General features: G+C 39.5%; 1 protein-coding gene across 3 annotated transcripts; it reads left to right on the forward strand.

The window, feature by feature from the left end:
* The first annotated feature begins 994 nt into the window (after positions 1 to 994).
* Positions 995 to 14,536, forward strand: LOC107774392 (uncharacterized). 3 transcript variants are annotated; one of them, XR_001645485.2, is made up of 9 exons: positions 995 to 1,304; positions 1,917 to 2,103; positions 2,769 to 2,866; positions 3,167 to 3,296; positions 9,755 to 9,972; positions 11,139 to 11,181; positions 12,823 to 13,073; positions 13,255 to 13,846; positions 14,273 to 14,536. XR_001645485.2 is itself a non-coding variant. In XM_016593906.2 (8 exons), exons 1-8 carry the CDS (start codon positions 1,126 to 1,128, stop codon positions 13,673 to 13,675), a joined length of 1,527 nt encoding a protein of 508 aa, XP_016449392.1. In that variant the 5' UTR covers positions 995 to 1,125; the 3' UTR covers positions 13,676 to 13,937. The 3 variants fall into 3 exon arrangements, 2 of the variants coding, with proteins under 2 accessions (XP_016449392.1, XP_016449393.1); XM_016593906.2 differs by lacking the exon at positions 14,273 to 14,536 and having other exon boundaries at positions 13,255 to 13,937; XM_016593907.2 differs by lacking the exon at positions 14,273 to 14,536 and having other exon boundaries at positions 996 to 1,304; positions 3,191 to 3,296; positions 13,255 to 13,937.
* The last annotated feature ends 3,136 nt before the right edge of the window (positions 14,537 to 17,672 follow it).

Raw genomic sequence — 17,672 nt, forward strand, 5'->3', positions numbered from 1 at the left:
CCACAGACATAAGAGTGTCGCCTTACATCGGAGATGAACATTGAAATAGAAATTAAATTCAAAGTAAGTGCTCAAAATGATAGAGTCTCGTGCTGATAACGTGTTATAAAATAAAGACTGTAAAGTAATGAAATCGAAGACAAGTACAAAGAGAGATTGATATATTATTCAACTTCAAATTGTTGTACATAATGAACTAAAAAATTCTCTATTTATAGAAGAAAGGAAGCAGTCACGAGGCTTTTTAGGAAGCAGCTGCGAGATTTTTCTTGAGTTGCTTGTAAGTTGTCTGCATGAGTTGCTTGCAACCTGCTTGTTTAATTAAGAAGTTGCCGCAAATCATTTCATTGAGTTGCTTGCAACTTGCTTGCATCAACTGCTTCTAGATAAACTTCAATAGAGTACCAAACGGATAATCTTCTTTAGGAAAATTATCTATAGCAAAGTAATAAATGGACATCCATAATATAATTATTTTCATAACAAAAATTAATTACTACTTGCAGTCTTGCACGCCGTTCCATTTTGTATTATTTGGCTGGAAACAAAAGTTAAAGATATCATCTTTGTGATAATAATAAAAAAATATTATATATAACAATTTTATGAAATTGATTTTGTAAATTCTGAAAATTTTGGAAATTAATACATATTGTATACATCTAATTTTTAACCTTCGTTATTTCTCAAATATTCTTTTGGTTGAGATTGCTTTACTTTTCAAAAATTTGATAGGTCAAGTTTTAATATAAATACATTACATTGTTTTGAAAGAAAACAAATGTTTATATTTCAGTTATCTAATTTTTGGAATTTGATTTTAGTGTACATAGATGTAAATATAATTCGGTATGTGATTTTCCTGTCCTAATACTTTGTAGTAATATAAACTCCAACTTGTTAGTTTGTTAAGTTTTAATTTTCCTTTATTTTAGAAGTGAATCAAAAATTCAAAATAAGATAATACAAAAAGAAATTCGACGTTTTACGGGATTGAATTACATTTCCGTCACATATCGGCTTCCTCTTCAAAATAGCTCCTCTTCCATTTTACAATTCTAGAACTTTCTCACACAGTTCGTCATTCATTTGTGATTTTAGGGTTTGAACAGAGAGACTCCAAAAATGGGGGACACTTCACCGGCGACTCAAAATAGCTCGACAAGCATAACTGACCTTGACATGGACGCATTGGTTCACTGTGCAACTTACTTGAATATTCAAGACCTGTCAAACATAGCTATATCTTGTAAATACCTTCAAAGAGCTGCCTATTCTGACTCTATTTGGCAATCCCTTTTCAGGTTATACTTTCTTCTAATTAAACCCTTGTTTATTATTTGATAGCGGCTGGATAAAGATACAATCTTTATAATATTGGTAGCAATTATGCATCCCTATTTGAGAATCTGCGGTGTAAATGTAAATGAGCCTAGCAGCACTATTGTCCATCTAATTGAAGAGAAATCAGCACTATTTAACTCTTTCGAGGAGGGTAGTTATTAATGTTTAACTCAAAAACTGAATTGAAAATTAAAGCTACTGCTAAACTTTGGTGATGTAGAGCAACTTTTAACTACGTGGGGTATCTCTAAATCATATATCTTCTTACATATTTGCCAAATTTATTTTCTGAGTACTGATAAAAAAGAGAGATCTTCTTAGATATTGGGAGTTGTGGTTTCTGAATAATTAACACTAAAGTAGTTTGCATTGGAAGCTAAAGAATATCTAGAAATAGACCTTTTTCTTTTAAGGAAGCTAATTTTGAAAAGGACTCTCGAAAATATTTTAAAAGTAGCTATGACTGGAAATTGTGACTGTTTGGTCTGTTATCAACAGATTATCTTCTCTGCTTCTAGTATTTCATTGCTTGCCAGTTTCTTAGAGATTAGTACTAAGCTCATGTTCTTCAGACAGCAGTGGTCTCCAATAGTACCTTCTAGCTTTCCTCATACATCAACTGCCAGGGAAGCATACCTTGCCAGGCGTAGTGATGTGCTGCAATTCAAGTTCATTGACCCTATTGTTGTAGAGTTTGCTACCGAGGCAAAACCTCATGAAAATCTGCATCTTGACAAAGACAATATCATATTTTCTCAGGTAGTATGTCTACCATTTGTTCAAATTCCTGTCACAATACAATTAGCTATTCCTGTCATAGAACTCAAAAGCTCTTACAAAGTGCATCTCAGTGTTATCAAAGGCGCGCTTAAGCCCTAAAGCCAGGCTTAAAACATGTTGAGCGCTTCGCCTCGCTTAGCGGGCGCTTCAGTGTTTTCATCAAGGCTCTAAGACATACTTTTCCTTGCTAATGAGCGTAATTCTGAAGAGACGACACTAAGCAATTGATATTTTACTATATCGTAAATTTTCTTCAATTTCTTTGTCCTTATATTTGGTACTCATACTTATTGATATTAGTCTTGGACGACAGATACATATTTGTAGTTTTTCTCTATTTGCGCCTTTCTTCATTAATGCCCACGCTTTATTTGCGCTTTGCGCTTAAAGCACTAATAGATCTTAGAGTTTTTTTGCGTTTTTCACCTTTGATAACACTGGTGCATCTTGGTGGTTGTGTGTGCACGTAGAGGATTACAATTAGCTATTGCTTGAATACATTATCTTAGAAATTTGCCATCAATTGCAATGTGGACCTTAGACCGGTGGTTGTAATCCTTATTTTCTGGAATCGAGTTGATAGAATATTCAATCATATTTATTACTATTTTATGACATGATTTTTGTTAATAACTTGTATGCAGGGCTCTTCAGTCCATATAGTGAACATTGACAATTTTTTGGATGGAAATGATCCATATGTCACACTCAGTGATCACACCGCCAGAATTACTTCTATGAGGTTAGAGTTGCTTTATATTTTCTTTTTCTGCTGTCCAAGTGAGATTTGAGAGTTAGCACTGTGAAATTAAGAAGCAAAGTAGATGGATTGTTGAACTCATCTCTGCTTCAAGATAGGAAATATTCTTGGGAAGCTATAGAGTGAACATCTTTGGAGAATGTTATGGACTTCATACTTCATCCAAGATAGACTTGAAGGATGTAAATGAACAGTTCTGGATTAGCTGATTCAGTACTTGTTTACTTCCCTTACAAATATGTTATGTCTTAGTTTGACATTTCTTTTTAATATGTGTAGCAGTAGCCATAATCCTACTAACTGCAGATTAATTCCATTTGAAGAGACATGCCTGTATGGTATCAAGACACAGAAAAATGACAATCTTTTGGTAACCTCAAGCTTTGACCATTCAATTCGGCTATGGTGGAAGGTAGTCTAAATAACTCAAGATGACTTTTAGTTCCTTTGATGTTTGCGTGAATACTTGTGTTTGTCCTGTCTCCTGTGTCTCGTGAGTTATTGAACCTAATGAGCTTATGAAACTCGTAATCAAATATTTTCCTGTCTGTGACGTTCTAATCTGCAAATTCTTTTAGTTAAATCTCTTGAAACTTATTATTATTAATTTTAAGTTTTGTTCTCACTATATCATGGAGTTGTCGTACTTACTGTTTTATTCAATATTCTTTGCTGAATATCTTTTCCCTATTGCAAAAGAAAGAAATAGATTATTCATCTGATGCATTTTTTTTTTGATAAGGTAAATTGTATTAATCAAAAGGGAGAGAAAACTCCCGCATACAAGAAGTATACAAAAAAGTAGAGAATTTACATCAGAACATGATTCTTTACAAATGACGCCCAATCTTCTACATAAGTAGGGGCTATATGTGTGCACCAAAAAGCGATCAAAGATAAAAGACTATTCTTAAGATGTGAAAACGAAGACTCAATCCCCTAAAAAACTCTCCTATTTCTCTCTCCCCAGACTAACCACATGAGAGCTAACGAGACGAACTTCCACGCCTTTTGCTTGCTTCTTCTACGGAAACCGGCCCAGCTATATAGCATTTCCTTTACAGTGTTTGGCATCACCCATTGAACACCAAAAAGATTTAGGATTGCCCCCCACAAACCCCAGGACACAGGGCAATGCAACATAAGATGATCAACTTCTTCCCTGAGCTTTTATACATGTAGCACCAACTAACATGTGTAATTCCTCTCTTTCGCAGATTTTCAGATGTCAAGATCACTCCCCTCGCTGCTAGCCATGCAAAGAAGCACACCTTCGTGGGCGCCTTAGGAATCCAGATCGATGAGTATGGAAAAGTAGCTTCCTCTCTCACCAACATACTCTGGTAAAAGGACTTTACGGTGAACAAGCCATCGCCACACAACCCCCATCTCCAAGAATCGTAAGATGGATGGGGTATGTCTTTCCCGTATAGCAGTGCAAACAAATTTTGGAGCTCCGCAATCTCCCAATCTTGCATGTTCCTTCTAAAAGAGAGGTCCCATCTTCATGCTCCTAGCGAATTTGTTGGACCATCAATTGGGGGAAAGAGACCCTCAAAGTAGCCTCTCCATACCACCTGTGATTCCAAAAGCTGATTCTCCTTCCATCTCCCACCATGTAAGTGATGTTGCCATAGAAAGCTTCCCAGTTCTTCATGATGTTCCTCCACATGCCACACCCGAACGGTGCTGTGATTGCCTTGGTCCTCCAACCCCCTCCCGTGGAATCGTACTTTTCTGCTATGACCTCACTCCATAGAGCATGCTCTTCTACCCCGAATCTCCACAACCACTTCCCTATCAAAGCTCTGTTGAATACCCTGAGATCTTTTACTCCAAGTCCACCCCACTTCCTTGGGGAAGTGACTGTCTGCCAATTCACTAGATGAAACTTTCTAGTACCATCTGCCGCATCCCAAAGAAAATTCCTTTGAAGCCGCTCTAGTTTTTCTGTGATGCTCACAGGTGCTTGCAACAGGGATAAGTAATAGGTAGGGATACTCGACAAAGTGCTTTTGATAAGCACTTCCTTACCGCCTTTTGACAAGTACCGTTTTTGCCAGCCTGCTAATCGTTTTTCAACCCTTTCAATAACTGGATTCCAAACCGTAGTATCCTTTTGCAAAGTGCCCAATGGTAGACCCAGGTAAGTAGTGGGAAGAGAGCCCAACTTGCATCCGAGAACATGAGACAAAGCATCAATGTTGGCAACCTCACCCACCGGGAAAATCTCACTTACCGAGGTTGATTTTGAGTCCTGATACTATCTGAAACCACTGTAGTACCTGCTTCAGGCAGGTCAACTGATCCATATCGGCATCACAGTAAACCAGGGTGTCATCCGCAAAAAACAAATGAGAGACCCTTCGGGCACTGAGCACCCCGATTGGAGCTGAGAATCCTCTCAAGAAGCCTCTACTCGCCGCACGATCCATCATTTTACTCAGAGCATCCATCACTAAAATGAATAGTATGGGGATAGGGGGTCACCTTGCCTGAGCCCCCTGGAGCTGACAAAGAAACCACACGGGCTACCATTAACCAGGACAGAGAATCTGACTGAGGAAATGCATAATTTGATCCATCCCCTCCATCTTTCCCCAAACCCCATCCGCTTCATAATGAAGTCCAGGAACTCCCAATTGACATGGTCGAAAGTCTTCTCAAGGTCCAACTTGCACAGTAAGCCGGGTTCTCTATTTTTCCTTCTGGAGTCTACAAGTTCATTTGCCACCAGAGCAGCATCCAGGATCTGCCTACCTTCCACAAACGCATTTTGGGGGGACGAAACAGACACGTCAAGAACTTTTTTGAGTCTGTTGGAGAGCACTTTAGAAATAATCTTGTAAATGCTCCCCACTAGACTGATAGGCCTGTAGTTTCTGATACAAGATGCGCCTTCTTTCTTAGGCACAATGGTAATAAAAGAAGCATTGATGCTTCTCTCGAAAGCACCATTCACGCGGAAGTATTCGATGGTTTCCATCAACTCCCCCTTAATGGTGTCTCAACAGAGCTGGAAGAAGGCCAGGGAGAAACCATCAGGCCCGAGGGCCTTATCACCAGCACAACTCGACACAACATCGTGCTCCTCCTCCTCCTCGAAAGCTCTTTCTAGCCGCTCACTGTCTCCCTCCCCTATGTGGTTGAACTCTATTCCCCCAAAGTAGGCCTCCAGCTAACTTTCTCTTTATATAAGTTCTCATAAAACCCCACTATCGCCCCTTTTACCTCCTCTTCTCCCTCAATCCTCACCCCATCTACAACTAAGGACTCTATGAAGTTTCTCCTTCGATTTGCAACCGCAACCCTGTGGAAAAACTTGGTATTCGAATCCCCCTCCTTTAACCAGAGCGCCCTTGATTTTTGTCGCCAACTAGTCTCCTGAGCTATTGTTAACTCGACTATTTCACTCTTAACCTCCCCCAATCTCACTTTCTCAGATTCATCTAGCTCCCTCGCCCCTTCCCCTCTCTCTAATTCCCCCAATTCATGCATAAGCTCCCTCATTTTGACCTCCACCCTCTCGAAGACCTCCTTATTCCACCTAACAATATCTCCCTTGAGCAATTTGAGTTTCTTCGACAGACAGAATGAGGGTGACCCTGATACCCCGTAGCTGGTCCACCATTCTTTCACTTTGTCACAAAATCCTGGCACTTTCAACCACATTTTCTCGAATCGGAAGGGAGCACGCACCCCCCTCCCTCTGCATCCATCTAGCAAGATAGGCAAATGATCCGAAGTCAGCCTAGGTAAAGGGATCTGCAACACATTCAGCACCAGCTCATCCCAGGAGGCCGATATCAGAAATCTATCGAGTCTAGACCTTGAGTTGGAATCCTCCGCCCTGGCCCAAGTAAACCTTTCCCCTGACAGAGGAAGATCAATGAGAAAGTGATCATTGATGAAGTTAGAAAACTCCTCCATGGCCCTCGAAATCAAATTGCACCCTAATCTCTCCTCTGGGAATCTAATAGTGTTAAAGTCTCCCCCCGGAACCCATGGAATGTCCCATTCCCCCATAATATTGGCCAGTTCCTCCCAGAAAGACACCTTGGACCCTTCCCCTACCGGCCCGTACACTCCCGCAAAACCCCACTCCACCCCACTCACTCTATCTTTGACGAGAGCTGCTAAGGAAAAAACTCCCTTCCTAATCTCCTTTACCTCCAAGCTTCTATCATCCCACATAAGTAGAATGCCCCCGTCACTTCCCGCTGCTGGGACCCATTCATATTTCACCCAACTACCTTCCCAAACACTTATCACGATCGCATCCGACAAAACTTCCATTTTGGTCTCCTGAAAACAAACTAGGTTGGCACCCCACTCCTTAACTCCCACTTTGATGATGGCCCTTTTGTTTGGGTAATTCATCCCCCTGACATTCCATGAAAGGATCTTAACTTCCATAAGCAACAATAGCCCCTATTTCCCCACCCCCCCTAGCCGAGGTTCCTTTCTCCCCGTCACACACTCGACCCCTTCTCTGATACACCACTACATCCCCTATGTTATTTTGCTTAACACCTTTACCTAACTCCCTCCCTGCGCCTTCGTAACAAGGTTGTTGCTCAATCTCCCTCAACAGTTCTAGCACCCTATCTTCCTTCCCTTCAAAAGAAACACCTAAGAACTTCCCAAAGTTTAATAGTTTATCCTCCATCCAGAAGGACATATCCCCTTCTCCAATCCGTGACGAAATTGGACATGCGTCTTCTGTAATTACCTTTTCCTTGCCCCTACCGGAGGAATGCAAGACTATAGCATTGCTAGCAATAGGAACTCTGGATGCTGGGTGGATCTCGTCGTTTCCTTGAGAGGCACCAACCTCTGAGATTAATGCCTCTCTGGCAGTGTATCGTGATGGAGCCCTTGGCGGCATATTAACTGGTATTACTGGCCCGCCACTGACATCAATTGGGGCAAGCGCAACAATCTCCCCAGAAGAGGAAGGAGATTGTATTGTAACCTCAGCACAACTAAGCACGGGGGAGATGAGGGGGCGATCGAGCTGGGTCCATCAGAGGTGGGGAGCCGTGGAATAACACCACTAGCTTTAGCCGGTGCTGCCCTTGGAGTAGTGGCCGAAGAGGGGCGCATGTCACTAGTGCTTGGTGAAGAAATACCACTGTGTGAGGCATCATTGGCAGAAGGAGGAGGAGTGACTGCTCCCATATGTTTAGGAGCCTTATCGGACGCAGCTTGATATAATCTGGGCCCCTTTGGATCAATTCTAATAGAATTGGGAAAAGTTGCTGGGCCCATGTGTGGAGGCCCGGGCCTATACTTGCTGAAATCTTGCCCGACCCTATGATAGTTAAAAGAGGACCAATCCATTCTGCCTTTCCAGCCCGCATCACTAACCCATTCACGTCTTTTCCTCCTGTTAAAATTTTGTCTTCTTCTCCCAAATTCAAACCTCCCGTCACTTCTCGATCTAACGTCTGATTCCATCTTAGTCCACTGATCCGGTGAGCCCTCCCCTCCCCTCAGAGACTGATTTCCCCTTCCCTCCCTTCTATTTGACCTTTCCTTTTCTTCCGCCAATATCACATGCATAAATATAGGGCGAAATTCAGGGCTCAACCAAACCCTGTAACTCAAATAGCCATCTTCCACCACAGTGGAGACATGGATTCTGCCCCTTTTCCTCACCACAATCTTTACTCGCGAGAGATCGTGTAAGCTGCAAGTGACATCAATAAAACCCCCACAGATTTCCCCAACCTTCTTGAATAGGTCAAGACACCAGAGATGCACCGGGAGACCCACCATGTTTATCACCAATGTTTCTCCAGTGAAACGAGGGTCGAGACACCCATCGTGCTCCACCCATATGTTTATCTTTAAGAAATTCCCATCGAACCACCTGTTTCCTCTGACAAGAATTTCTAAAGTTTGAGACTCGTCGACAAATCAAAAGAGATTGCGTGTTCCCCAGTTGCGATATTTTCAGCCCGTCCTTGACGTTCCATGCCTCTGCTGCCCAGTTCCTAATAGCCTCTGGAGAATCAACCCATTTGGAGAAAGACCCAATCAAACAAGAATCCAAGAAACCTTTACGCCTGAGAGTGTGCTCCTCGGACAGCGAGAAGCGCGGCTCCTCCCCTACGTCAAGCTTTCGCTGTCATCTTCCCCCAAGTTCTAGGGCTGGCCAAGATGCAGCTTTGATGAAAGACATGTTTTTCAATTTTTTAGATTCTAGGGAGAAGTAGGAGCTTCTCTCTGTAGAGTCCATCATAGCTAAACCAAAAGCCTCGCTAGGAGACTGACTGAAGAAGAGAAAGTGAGAGGGAGTGAAATCTGGCCGGAAAAAGCCACCTCCGTCGCCGGAAAATAGCAAAAGTGGTCGGAAGTTGGAGGTTGGTGGATGGGTGGGGTCGGAACAGCCTCGCGAAGAGGCTGTCTGAAGAAAAAAAGTTGAGATCTGGCCTGGAGAGGCGTCATGCGCCGGCGCGTGGGTTAGAGGTGGTCGGAGCTCTGCCGCGCGTGGGGTGTCGGATTCCGGCGATTCTTTCTAAGGTAGTGTCGCGACAGGGTTCAACTGATCCAGATTCCCATCAGTTGAACTATTGATGTTTTGCACATTCTTTTTGCGAAAAGTATGTTTACTTTATGATACCGATTCCCATTAGTGAAACTGTTGAGTTCTGCACATTATTTTGATTGCTAGGACAGCCTAAATTCTCATGATGGTTGGTACCTAAAGAATATGCCAATTAGGTGAATGTCATGTTCTATGCATATGAGCATGCATCAGTTTCTGGTTATGTTCGTTTTAGATTCTGTATATGGGTATCCGATCTCTTAAACAACTATGTTGCCTGTCATTTTCTCAGTTTTGCCTGTGGGATTCATTTTTAGGGGCGTTGTCAACGATGTCTCAGAGGCCATAATGGTTCAGTTTCCACACTTTCAGACAAATTGTTGGGTGATTGTCCTAGTAATATACTTGCAAGCGGTGGTTTGGATGGAACTGTTCGATTATGGTCCCTTGATTCTAGTGGTAAGCGCGGCCAACAAGCTTTAAAGGCGACACTTTACGGGCATGAGAAACCTGTAGTGCTGATGTCAGTTGCTGGGTATGATGTAATTGCTCTGATATTTGTTGCAAATTATCTTTATTATTATCCTGTTGTGCTGCCAAAACTTCTTGCTTGGGAAATTGGCATCTAGATTTGGTTCTCTACATGCCAGTTTTTGGTTAACAATCTGGATTGTTTCTTCTCTCTCTGCATCGTTGCAACCGAATCTCTAGTGTATGGATTTCAAGAAACGAGCATCTCCAAAACGATATTGCAATCTAGCAGGAGCTTGCATTAGCTTCACGTCTATCTGTTATTAATTTGAGTTAAAATGCTATATTGAGTTACTCCACGATGTTCTTACAGGCAAACAGTGAAGGTCAATCATAAGGTGTAAGCATTTTGAACATTCTTTTTTCTAAAATTTCTTAAAGTGGGAAAACATATTCCAAAAAGAGAATATTTATTGATACCATTATTCCGAAAAAAAAAAAAAAGGAGAAAAATATAGAATACTGAGGAGGTACAGTATTAGTTGAGATTTGCTAAAATCTAATGTTAATTTTTTATAAACTGGGATCCAGTAGTTGTTGAAAGCCCAAAAAGATTTAGTGAAGTAGTCCTGGACAACTCCACCCAAAAGCCAAAATACACCTATACTTGCTGTGATTTTCAAAGCTGAATTATCGTGATCTGATATTTATATACATCAAATATATTTTGGTAAGTTATTCGAAATGTTTATTATCATTCCTGTTAGTACCGTTTGCACCGTGCAATCCAGAAACGTGAGTACCCAACTGAATGATTTAGAACTGTTTCTCTTGCAGTATCATTGGCACTTCCAGGATATACCTGTGATTCTCTTTCATCTGTAATCATACGGACATTAAACCAATTTCTCTTGCAACTTGTATAACCAAGAGACTTACCCCAAGAAAGCAATTCTTTGTAACTGAACATATTAAGTAGATAGAAACCTTGCCTTCTTCTGGTTTCCTTCTTTCTTTTTATGATGATCTGCTGGCTGCTTCAGTATTTGGATCACACAGTGCAGGGGTAGTCAAAATTCTTTGCTATGAATATGAATTGAGAGAAATCTAACCTATAGCTTGGTGAATCTTAGTTTTTCTGATGGAAACATTAAATTTCTTATAAGAGGTTGTAATTTGAGCTTTATCTTCTTCCCAACTGTCTTATTGTCTGAATCTCTCTGGTTTCAGGCACAAGACATCTCTTCTAGTGAGCATATCAAGGAACTCCAAGGTATTGTGATCTGTGTTGGGACATTTTAGTTTGATTTATGAGCAAGCTACATTAACAGTGCCAAATTTGAATGTGGTTCTAAAATTTCCCATGACATTTTATTTGATTCTGTTGACTACTAGATTTTGCACATTCTCTTTTTGAGTTATTATTATGTTTTTGTTTGTTTACATTAATTTTCTTGTTATTTAGTAGGAAAAACTTTTTATTGAGTATTAGCAGAATTAGCTCTTAAGGGGAGCTTTGGAGCAACGGTAAAGTTATCCCCGGTCACGGATTCAAGTCTTGGAAGTAACCCCTAATGCTTGCAATAGGGTAGGCTGCCTACGTCACACCCATTGAGGTGTGGCCCTTCCCCGGACCCTGCGGGATGCCTTGTGCACCCGGCAGCCCTTGTTTATTAGCAGAATTAGCTCTTAACTTAGAACTCATACTTTATATTGAAAGAGAAAATTCCATGAGGAAGTTCCTTCTCTTGTTTACTACCCCTCTTTTTAGCATTTGTAGTTAAAATCTACTCTGTGTTGTTCAGGAAAAGGGGTGAGAAAAAAATTCTTCCAAGTAACTGAAAATTTCTGCAAGCTTCTAATGCTTTCCATTTTTATCTCTAGAAGAGTAGAAGCATGAGGGGCAGTTGAGCTTAGTCGTGTGCCAAGATGCTGCTGTCTCTTCAGGGGATCATCTTATTCTGTTCTTTTGCATAGTCTCCTGTTAATCTAAGGTTGCCTTTGAACTCAGCTTTCCCCACGTGCATGACTTGTAAAGCCTTGCAAGAAATTCCGATACTTGATGTGTTCCCCGCAATATTTCCCTTCTAAAACCAAGTGAGTTGGCTTCCATAATGATGCATCATTTCTTTTCTTGAAGTTTGATAATCAACCATAAAAAAGGCAGCCCGGTGCCCTAAGCTCCTGCTATACGCGGGGTCCGGGGAAGGGCCGGACCACAAGGGTCTATTGTACGCAGCCTTATCCTACATTTGTGCAAGAGACTATTTCCACGGCTCGAACCCGTGACCTCCTGGTCACGTGGGAACAACTTTACCGGTTACGCCAAGGCTCCCCTTCTTGATAATCAACCATGACATTGCAAATTCTCCTCCTTAGTCCGCATACTTTGAAGTGAATATGTACAGTGAACTCCAGGCCCTCCTAGAAAGTATTAATATTTCTGTGATCTCATTTGCAGAATCTAGTTTGCACAAGTCCTTTGAGAGACAAGACATCATTTTTCTATATCGCCTTGTTCCCTTTTTACCTTTTTTCAAAGTAGTTTTGCAGAAGAATAAATTTATCATTTTATATTTCCCATGGCGCATTTAACAAAGAGAAAAACTTCAATTCCCTTTAAACAAACATCTTTCAGACTCTCAGTAATAATTGTTTTTAACATCGTAGCATTTAAGTGAAAATAGGCTTAAGTGGCGTGAATGAAAAGGCTTAAGCGGCTGATACAAGCAGTGCAGCAACTTACGAATATAGTTTTGTCAAAGTTTTGATTGATTTGCAATGATTATCCGCATACAAGTTGCATCCTTGAACCACTAATTAGCTCTTTAGTTTACTTTCTTTTGGAACTTCTGTGCTTCTTGGTGTAGAATCAATAGTTGCTTTCGACCTTAACTTTAGTTGCTCATGGCAGGTGATGGTTTGGGACACTTCTACTTCATCAGCTGTTCGCTCTTCATGCTGTGTGGGAAAGAGCACTGTGCCTGGCGCACCTAAGGCAATGAAGTGTCATGAATCACTGATCTATGTTGCGGCTGGTTCCTCGGTTGTTGCAATTGATATAAGAACAATGCGTCAAGTCTTTAAAGTGAACCATAAAAAAGAATTACATTCATTTCAAATGTTGCCAGAGAAATCATTGATCTGTACAGGGTTAGCTCAAAGGTATGACTGGTAGGATTCTTCCAACTTACAGGTTTGACTTTGATAAGTTGTTGCTTCATAATGCATCAATGGGCATCGGTATTGTCGTTTTCGTTATTGCGCTGTATCTCTTAGGTTTGTGTTATACTGCTGTTTTAATTGGAAGATAATTGATAAAAGCTAATGCAAATATGGTTGTCAGAGCAATGCTCTGGGATGTCAGAAAAGGATGTGACATACAGAAGGGAGAAGCAGTAGCGGAGTTAGACGGACATAAAGGCAATGTAAATCTCTTGCACATGGATCCCTACAAAATTGTTAGTGGTGGGCTGGAGGATTTCGAAGTACATGTTTGGGAGACGGGGAGTGGTGGACGAACATGTTCTTTCATTAGCTGCCCTCGATGTGATTCCCCTCCAGGCTTTGGGTGTTCTGCAATGGCTGTAGATGGATGTAGAATAGTTACAGCGTGTAATGATGAAGACCATAGCGCCTTGTGTTTTCGGGACTTCAATAATGCGATGGTTCCCACCTCTTCTGATTCAAGCATCCTCGAATCAAAATTTTGGGGTCCTCAATCACAGAGTGATACTGAAGAAGAGCCAGATAATGATTCAACATAGCTGCCCCCCCCAAAAAAAAACTCAAATTCCAATACGTCATTTTGTTCGCACTCTCAATAAAATCCACTCTTTGGACTTGCTTTGCTTCAATTAGAATTGTCAATATGTCGAGGCAAACACCAATGGATCAGAGTGTCCTCTGGGGAAGTGGATGCAATGTGTACATAAAAGGTGAAACATGGAAAGTTACTGTGAGATTGATACTGACAGAATTTTTACTTACTGGTGCTACACTTAAAAAATTCATCTTCTGGACTTTCAATGTATCTAGTCTCGTTTCTTTTTGGAAATTTTACAAAAGGTATATACCCTATTTATTATAAAATAAAGCTATTTTAAAATATTATTTTCTATAGCTACCTTTTATATTTTATAGCAAAGTAGGTATTTATGGTATATACTACCATTGAGGTGTTAAATACACTATTTATGTTTTTTCTCTCTTTCAATTAACACGTGATTCTTTCAAAATCTCAACAAAAAATTTCTTCTTTCTCTCTCTTCTCTTTCTTCGAGCAAAATAACCTGCTTCTAATCGTTAATTCTTTGGCCGAATCCTCTAGGGTTATTTCAATTGAAAATACTTCTAAACTGTAGGGGAAAAGAGGGGAAAGACGGACCTTTTCTTCAAAATCAGATTCCTCCATAGCAAGGAGAGGCTCGTCGCTTTGAGTCTAAGGCCACTGCGCGGGAGCAAAAATGATGTTGGAATAATCCGAGTAGAGTACAGGTGCTGTAACATGAACGACGGATACTGCAATATTTTCTACACCGAAGAAGATTTGTGGGTGAGGGTTTTTGTTCGTCTCCATTTTTAGTTTTAATACAATGTATACAGTATTTTGCTTGGCTGGAATACGCCATCTCCGCTAACTTTCTTCTCTTTTTTTACTATTTAGTCACATACAATGACACAAATACATTGTATTATGTACAAATAAACTCAAATACATTATTATTCACTCAAACACATTTTATTTTTATATAAATATAATTTTTTTGTCTGTATTTATGTATTTTAAAGATCTATATTTTTTTTAATATAGATGAATACATGATATAAACATTGAAATACATAGAATAAATGACATTGAAATAGAACAAAATATAAATAGTGAATACATTTAATTTTAAAACACAGTAAAATACACTGAATACAAATAGAAATACAGTGAATACAACCAATGAAATATACTGAATACAACAGTAATAACATGTATTAGGAATAACTAAAATAATGTTAATACAAATACATTTGAATACACTGAATACAAAATAGTGAATACAGTAAATACAAACATTGAATCTAATGAATGCAACAGTAAAAAACAAATATTGAAACACCTTAAATACAACAATTATATACAACTGAATACATGCAGTAGGTTTGTGTTTAACGTATGAAAAATCATTCTAATTAATTGAGTTGATAATGAGGCGTGTTAGAATTGATTTTGTTGAGTTATATTAGGAATGTATCATACTAATTGATCCTATTTCCGTTATTAGACAGCTGGATAGACCTATTTTTAAGGTGACTGCTGTTGTTGTATTCATGAATACATGGCGCGAATATATGTGAATACAGTCGCGTACAACTATAACCCCTTGTTTTTAGGCGACTTTTGCTACTATAGTCATGAATACAGTAGCGCGAATACAACGAATACACTACCGTAACAACTGAATAGTAGTTATAGGAAATAATTATGCATATAATAGGTATAAAAAATTAATAACTATTAAACAATAGTGGTTTCTGAAAATTCCAGTTTCTTTTTATGTATGTGCAAATTGTGCATCCACGAGCCCATTCGAAAGCATCATTCTCGTCGTTGATTTATTTTACTCGATGGTGTATAATGGTATTACGTTCTTCTGGCCGCTTACGTAGTATGAAGCTCTCCAATACGTAAAATTGATATTGATTAGGCTCTCGAATTCGTAGAAATTTGACTATATCGTTATGTTATTCTCTTTTTCTGAAGACACATAAATTAGCTCAAGAATATTGGAAAGAAAAATCTGATCTGAAGTGCTTGGACGTTCGTTAAATTAACCTATCGTGAGAGTAAACCTATAGGTAGATTTAATGAATGTCCAAGTATTCCAGATCAGATTTTTCTTTCCAATGTTCTTGAGCTATTTATGTGTCTTTAGAAAAAAAAGCATGACATTAATATGAAATTTTCAAGACTACATTTCATCCTTATTTACATTGCAGCTACGAAGTAGTTCTTTTTCAAATTTTCCTTTTTTTTTTTCTTCTAAGTTCTAACTAAGCAATAAAGGGTACTATTTGCAATACTACAAACCCATACTTGTACTGCTTGGCGTTGTTTTTATGAGGAAAAATTACTCCCTTAGATTCATTATATTCATGCTTTTTCCTTCTTAATCTGTTAAAGAAAAAACAACCTTTTTATAATTAAATTATAAGCTTTTTATAATGATGTAATTTTGTAATCACAAAAGTGTTGCCCTCTATCCAGGTTTTGATTTAATTTTTAAAAATTATGTCCGGTCAAATGCATTTACGTAAAATGAAATAGTGACAGTATGTGCTATGACAAGTGAAAGTTGACGTACACGTCAAAGGACATATTATCCCAATGGAGCTGCCACGTCAGGAAAAGACATGGGGATACATTATAGATGACACGTTGCAGCAGTTAAGATCTGATGATGATGACATAGAGAAGAGAGCAGAGACCATCCAAAAGTTGGAAGGTACAACTGTTAAGGCAGACACTAGTGATGTTAGCATAGGTTAGGTAACGGTGGTACACTGCATTATCCTGTCCATTTCTTGTATGGACAGGATAGGGATGGGCAACTTGTTCTGTTTCAATTCCAATATCCGAGAATGGCTCCTGACCACTTAAACTTGCATCCTTTGTGTTAAGTCGATATACGAACTTGTAATTTTTTTATTTGAATACTTGTATTTGATAAATTGGGTGTATATAGTCAAAATCGGTTTCGACCTTCGTATGACTAGTCTAGATTCGAATATAATGGACCGAATGTCATCTTCATAATATGGGGATGTGATTCGAAATCAGGTTACCGAGCTCAAATTTTTGGGACCGATCGAATGCCGAACTCGAACTCATTACTGAGCTCGAGTCCAAATCAAACTATGATGTGAGGTGGTGTCATCGAGCCTAAGAGCCAGAGACCGACCAATATCGAGCCCGAGTCGATATCAAGCCTCGAGTTAATATCGATCTCTAAATCTGAAAATCGACTAATACCAAATCCGATCAAGATCGAGCTAAGAGACGAGCCGTTATGGTCGCACTGAGGGAGAGAATCTCGGCGGGAATTAGGGAAAAGCTAATCTATTATGGATTTTCCACTATGTAATTTTAATTATATCCAAAGTAGGATTCCTCCACTATAAGAGGGATGACTATTATTTCTGTAAGGGCATCCGACATCAAGGCATTCATACACTCTCATATTATTGATATTCACATAGAAAAACATACTGATATTCATATAGAGATTATCCCTTTTTGGGCTTAGTATATTGATTCATCTTGCTTGTTCATAAAATATTTTCCACTCAGTTTAGTTTGTATTTCATTCTTTATATTGTCCATACTCAATATATTTCTATTTACTTTCCGATTTGTGCCAAGTTATACCACGTATCCTTAGAACTACGTATAAATTCAAATCTATCCGTTTTTTGGGTAAACAGTTTGGCGCCCACCGTGGGGCTAACGATAACAGTGATTATTTGGTACGAATCTCTGCAAAACACATCATTTTACACTTGCTCTTGGAAGTATCTTTGATTTCACGTTGAAAACAACGAATCCTCAATTAATGGCCCTACCTATCGACAACGAAGCTGGCCTTCAAGATGAGAGCAACAACTTAACCCCCGGGGGTGAAAGGCCACTCATCGATCCCGTTGGAGCTCGGGTCGGAGAGCCAATATACGTTAATTCACATGCGGCCATCGAGATGAATCAACGTTCCGGCC

The sequence above is a fragment of the Nicotiana tabacum genome, chromosome 17 (assembly GCF_000715075.1).
Source record: "Nicotiana tabacum cultivar K326 chromosome 17, ASM71507v2, whole genome shotgun sequence".
NCBI classification, from domain to species: domain Eukaryota; kingdom Viridiplantae; phylum Streptophyta; class Magnoliopsida; order Solanales; family Solanaceae; genus Nicotiana; species Nicotiana tabacum.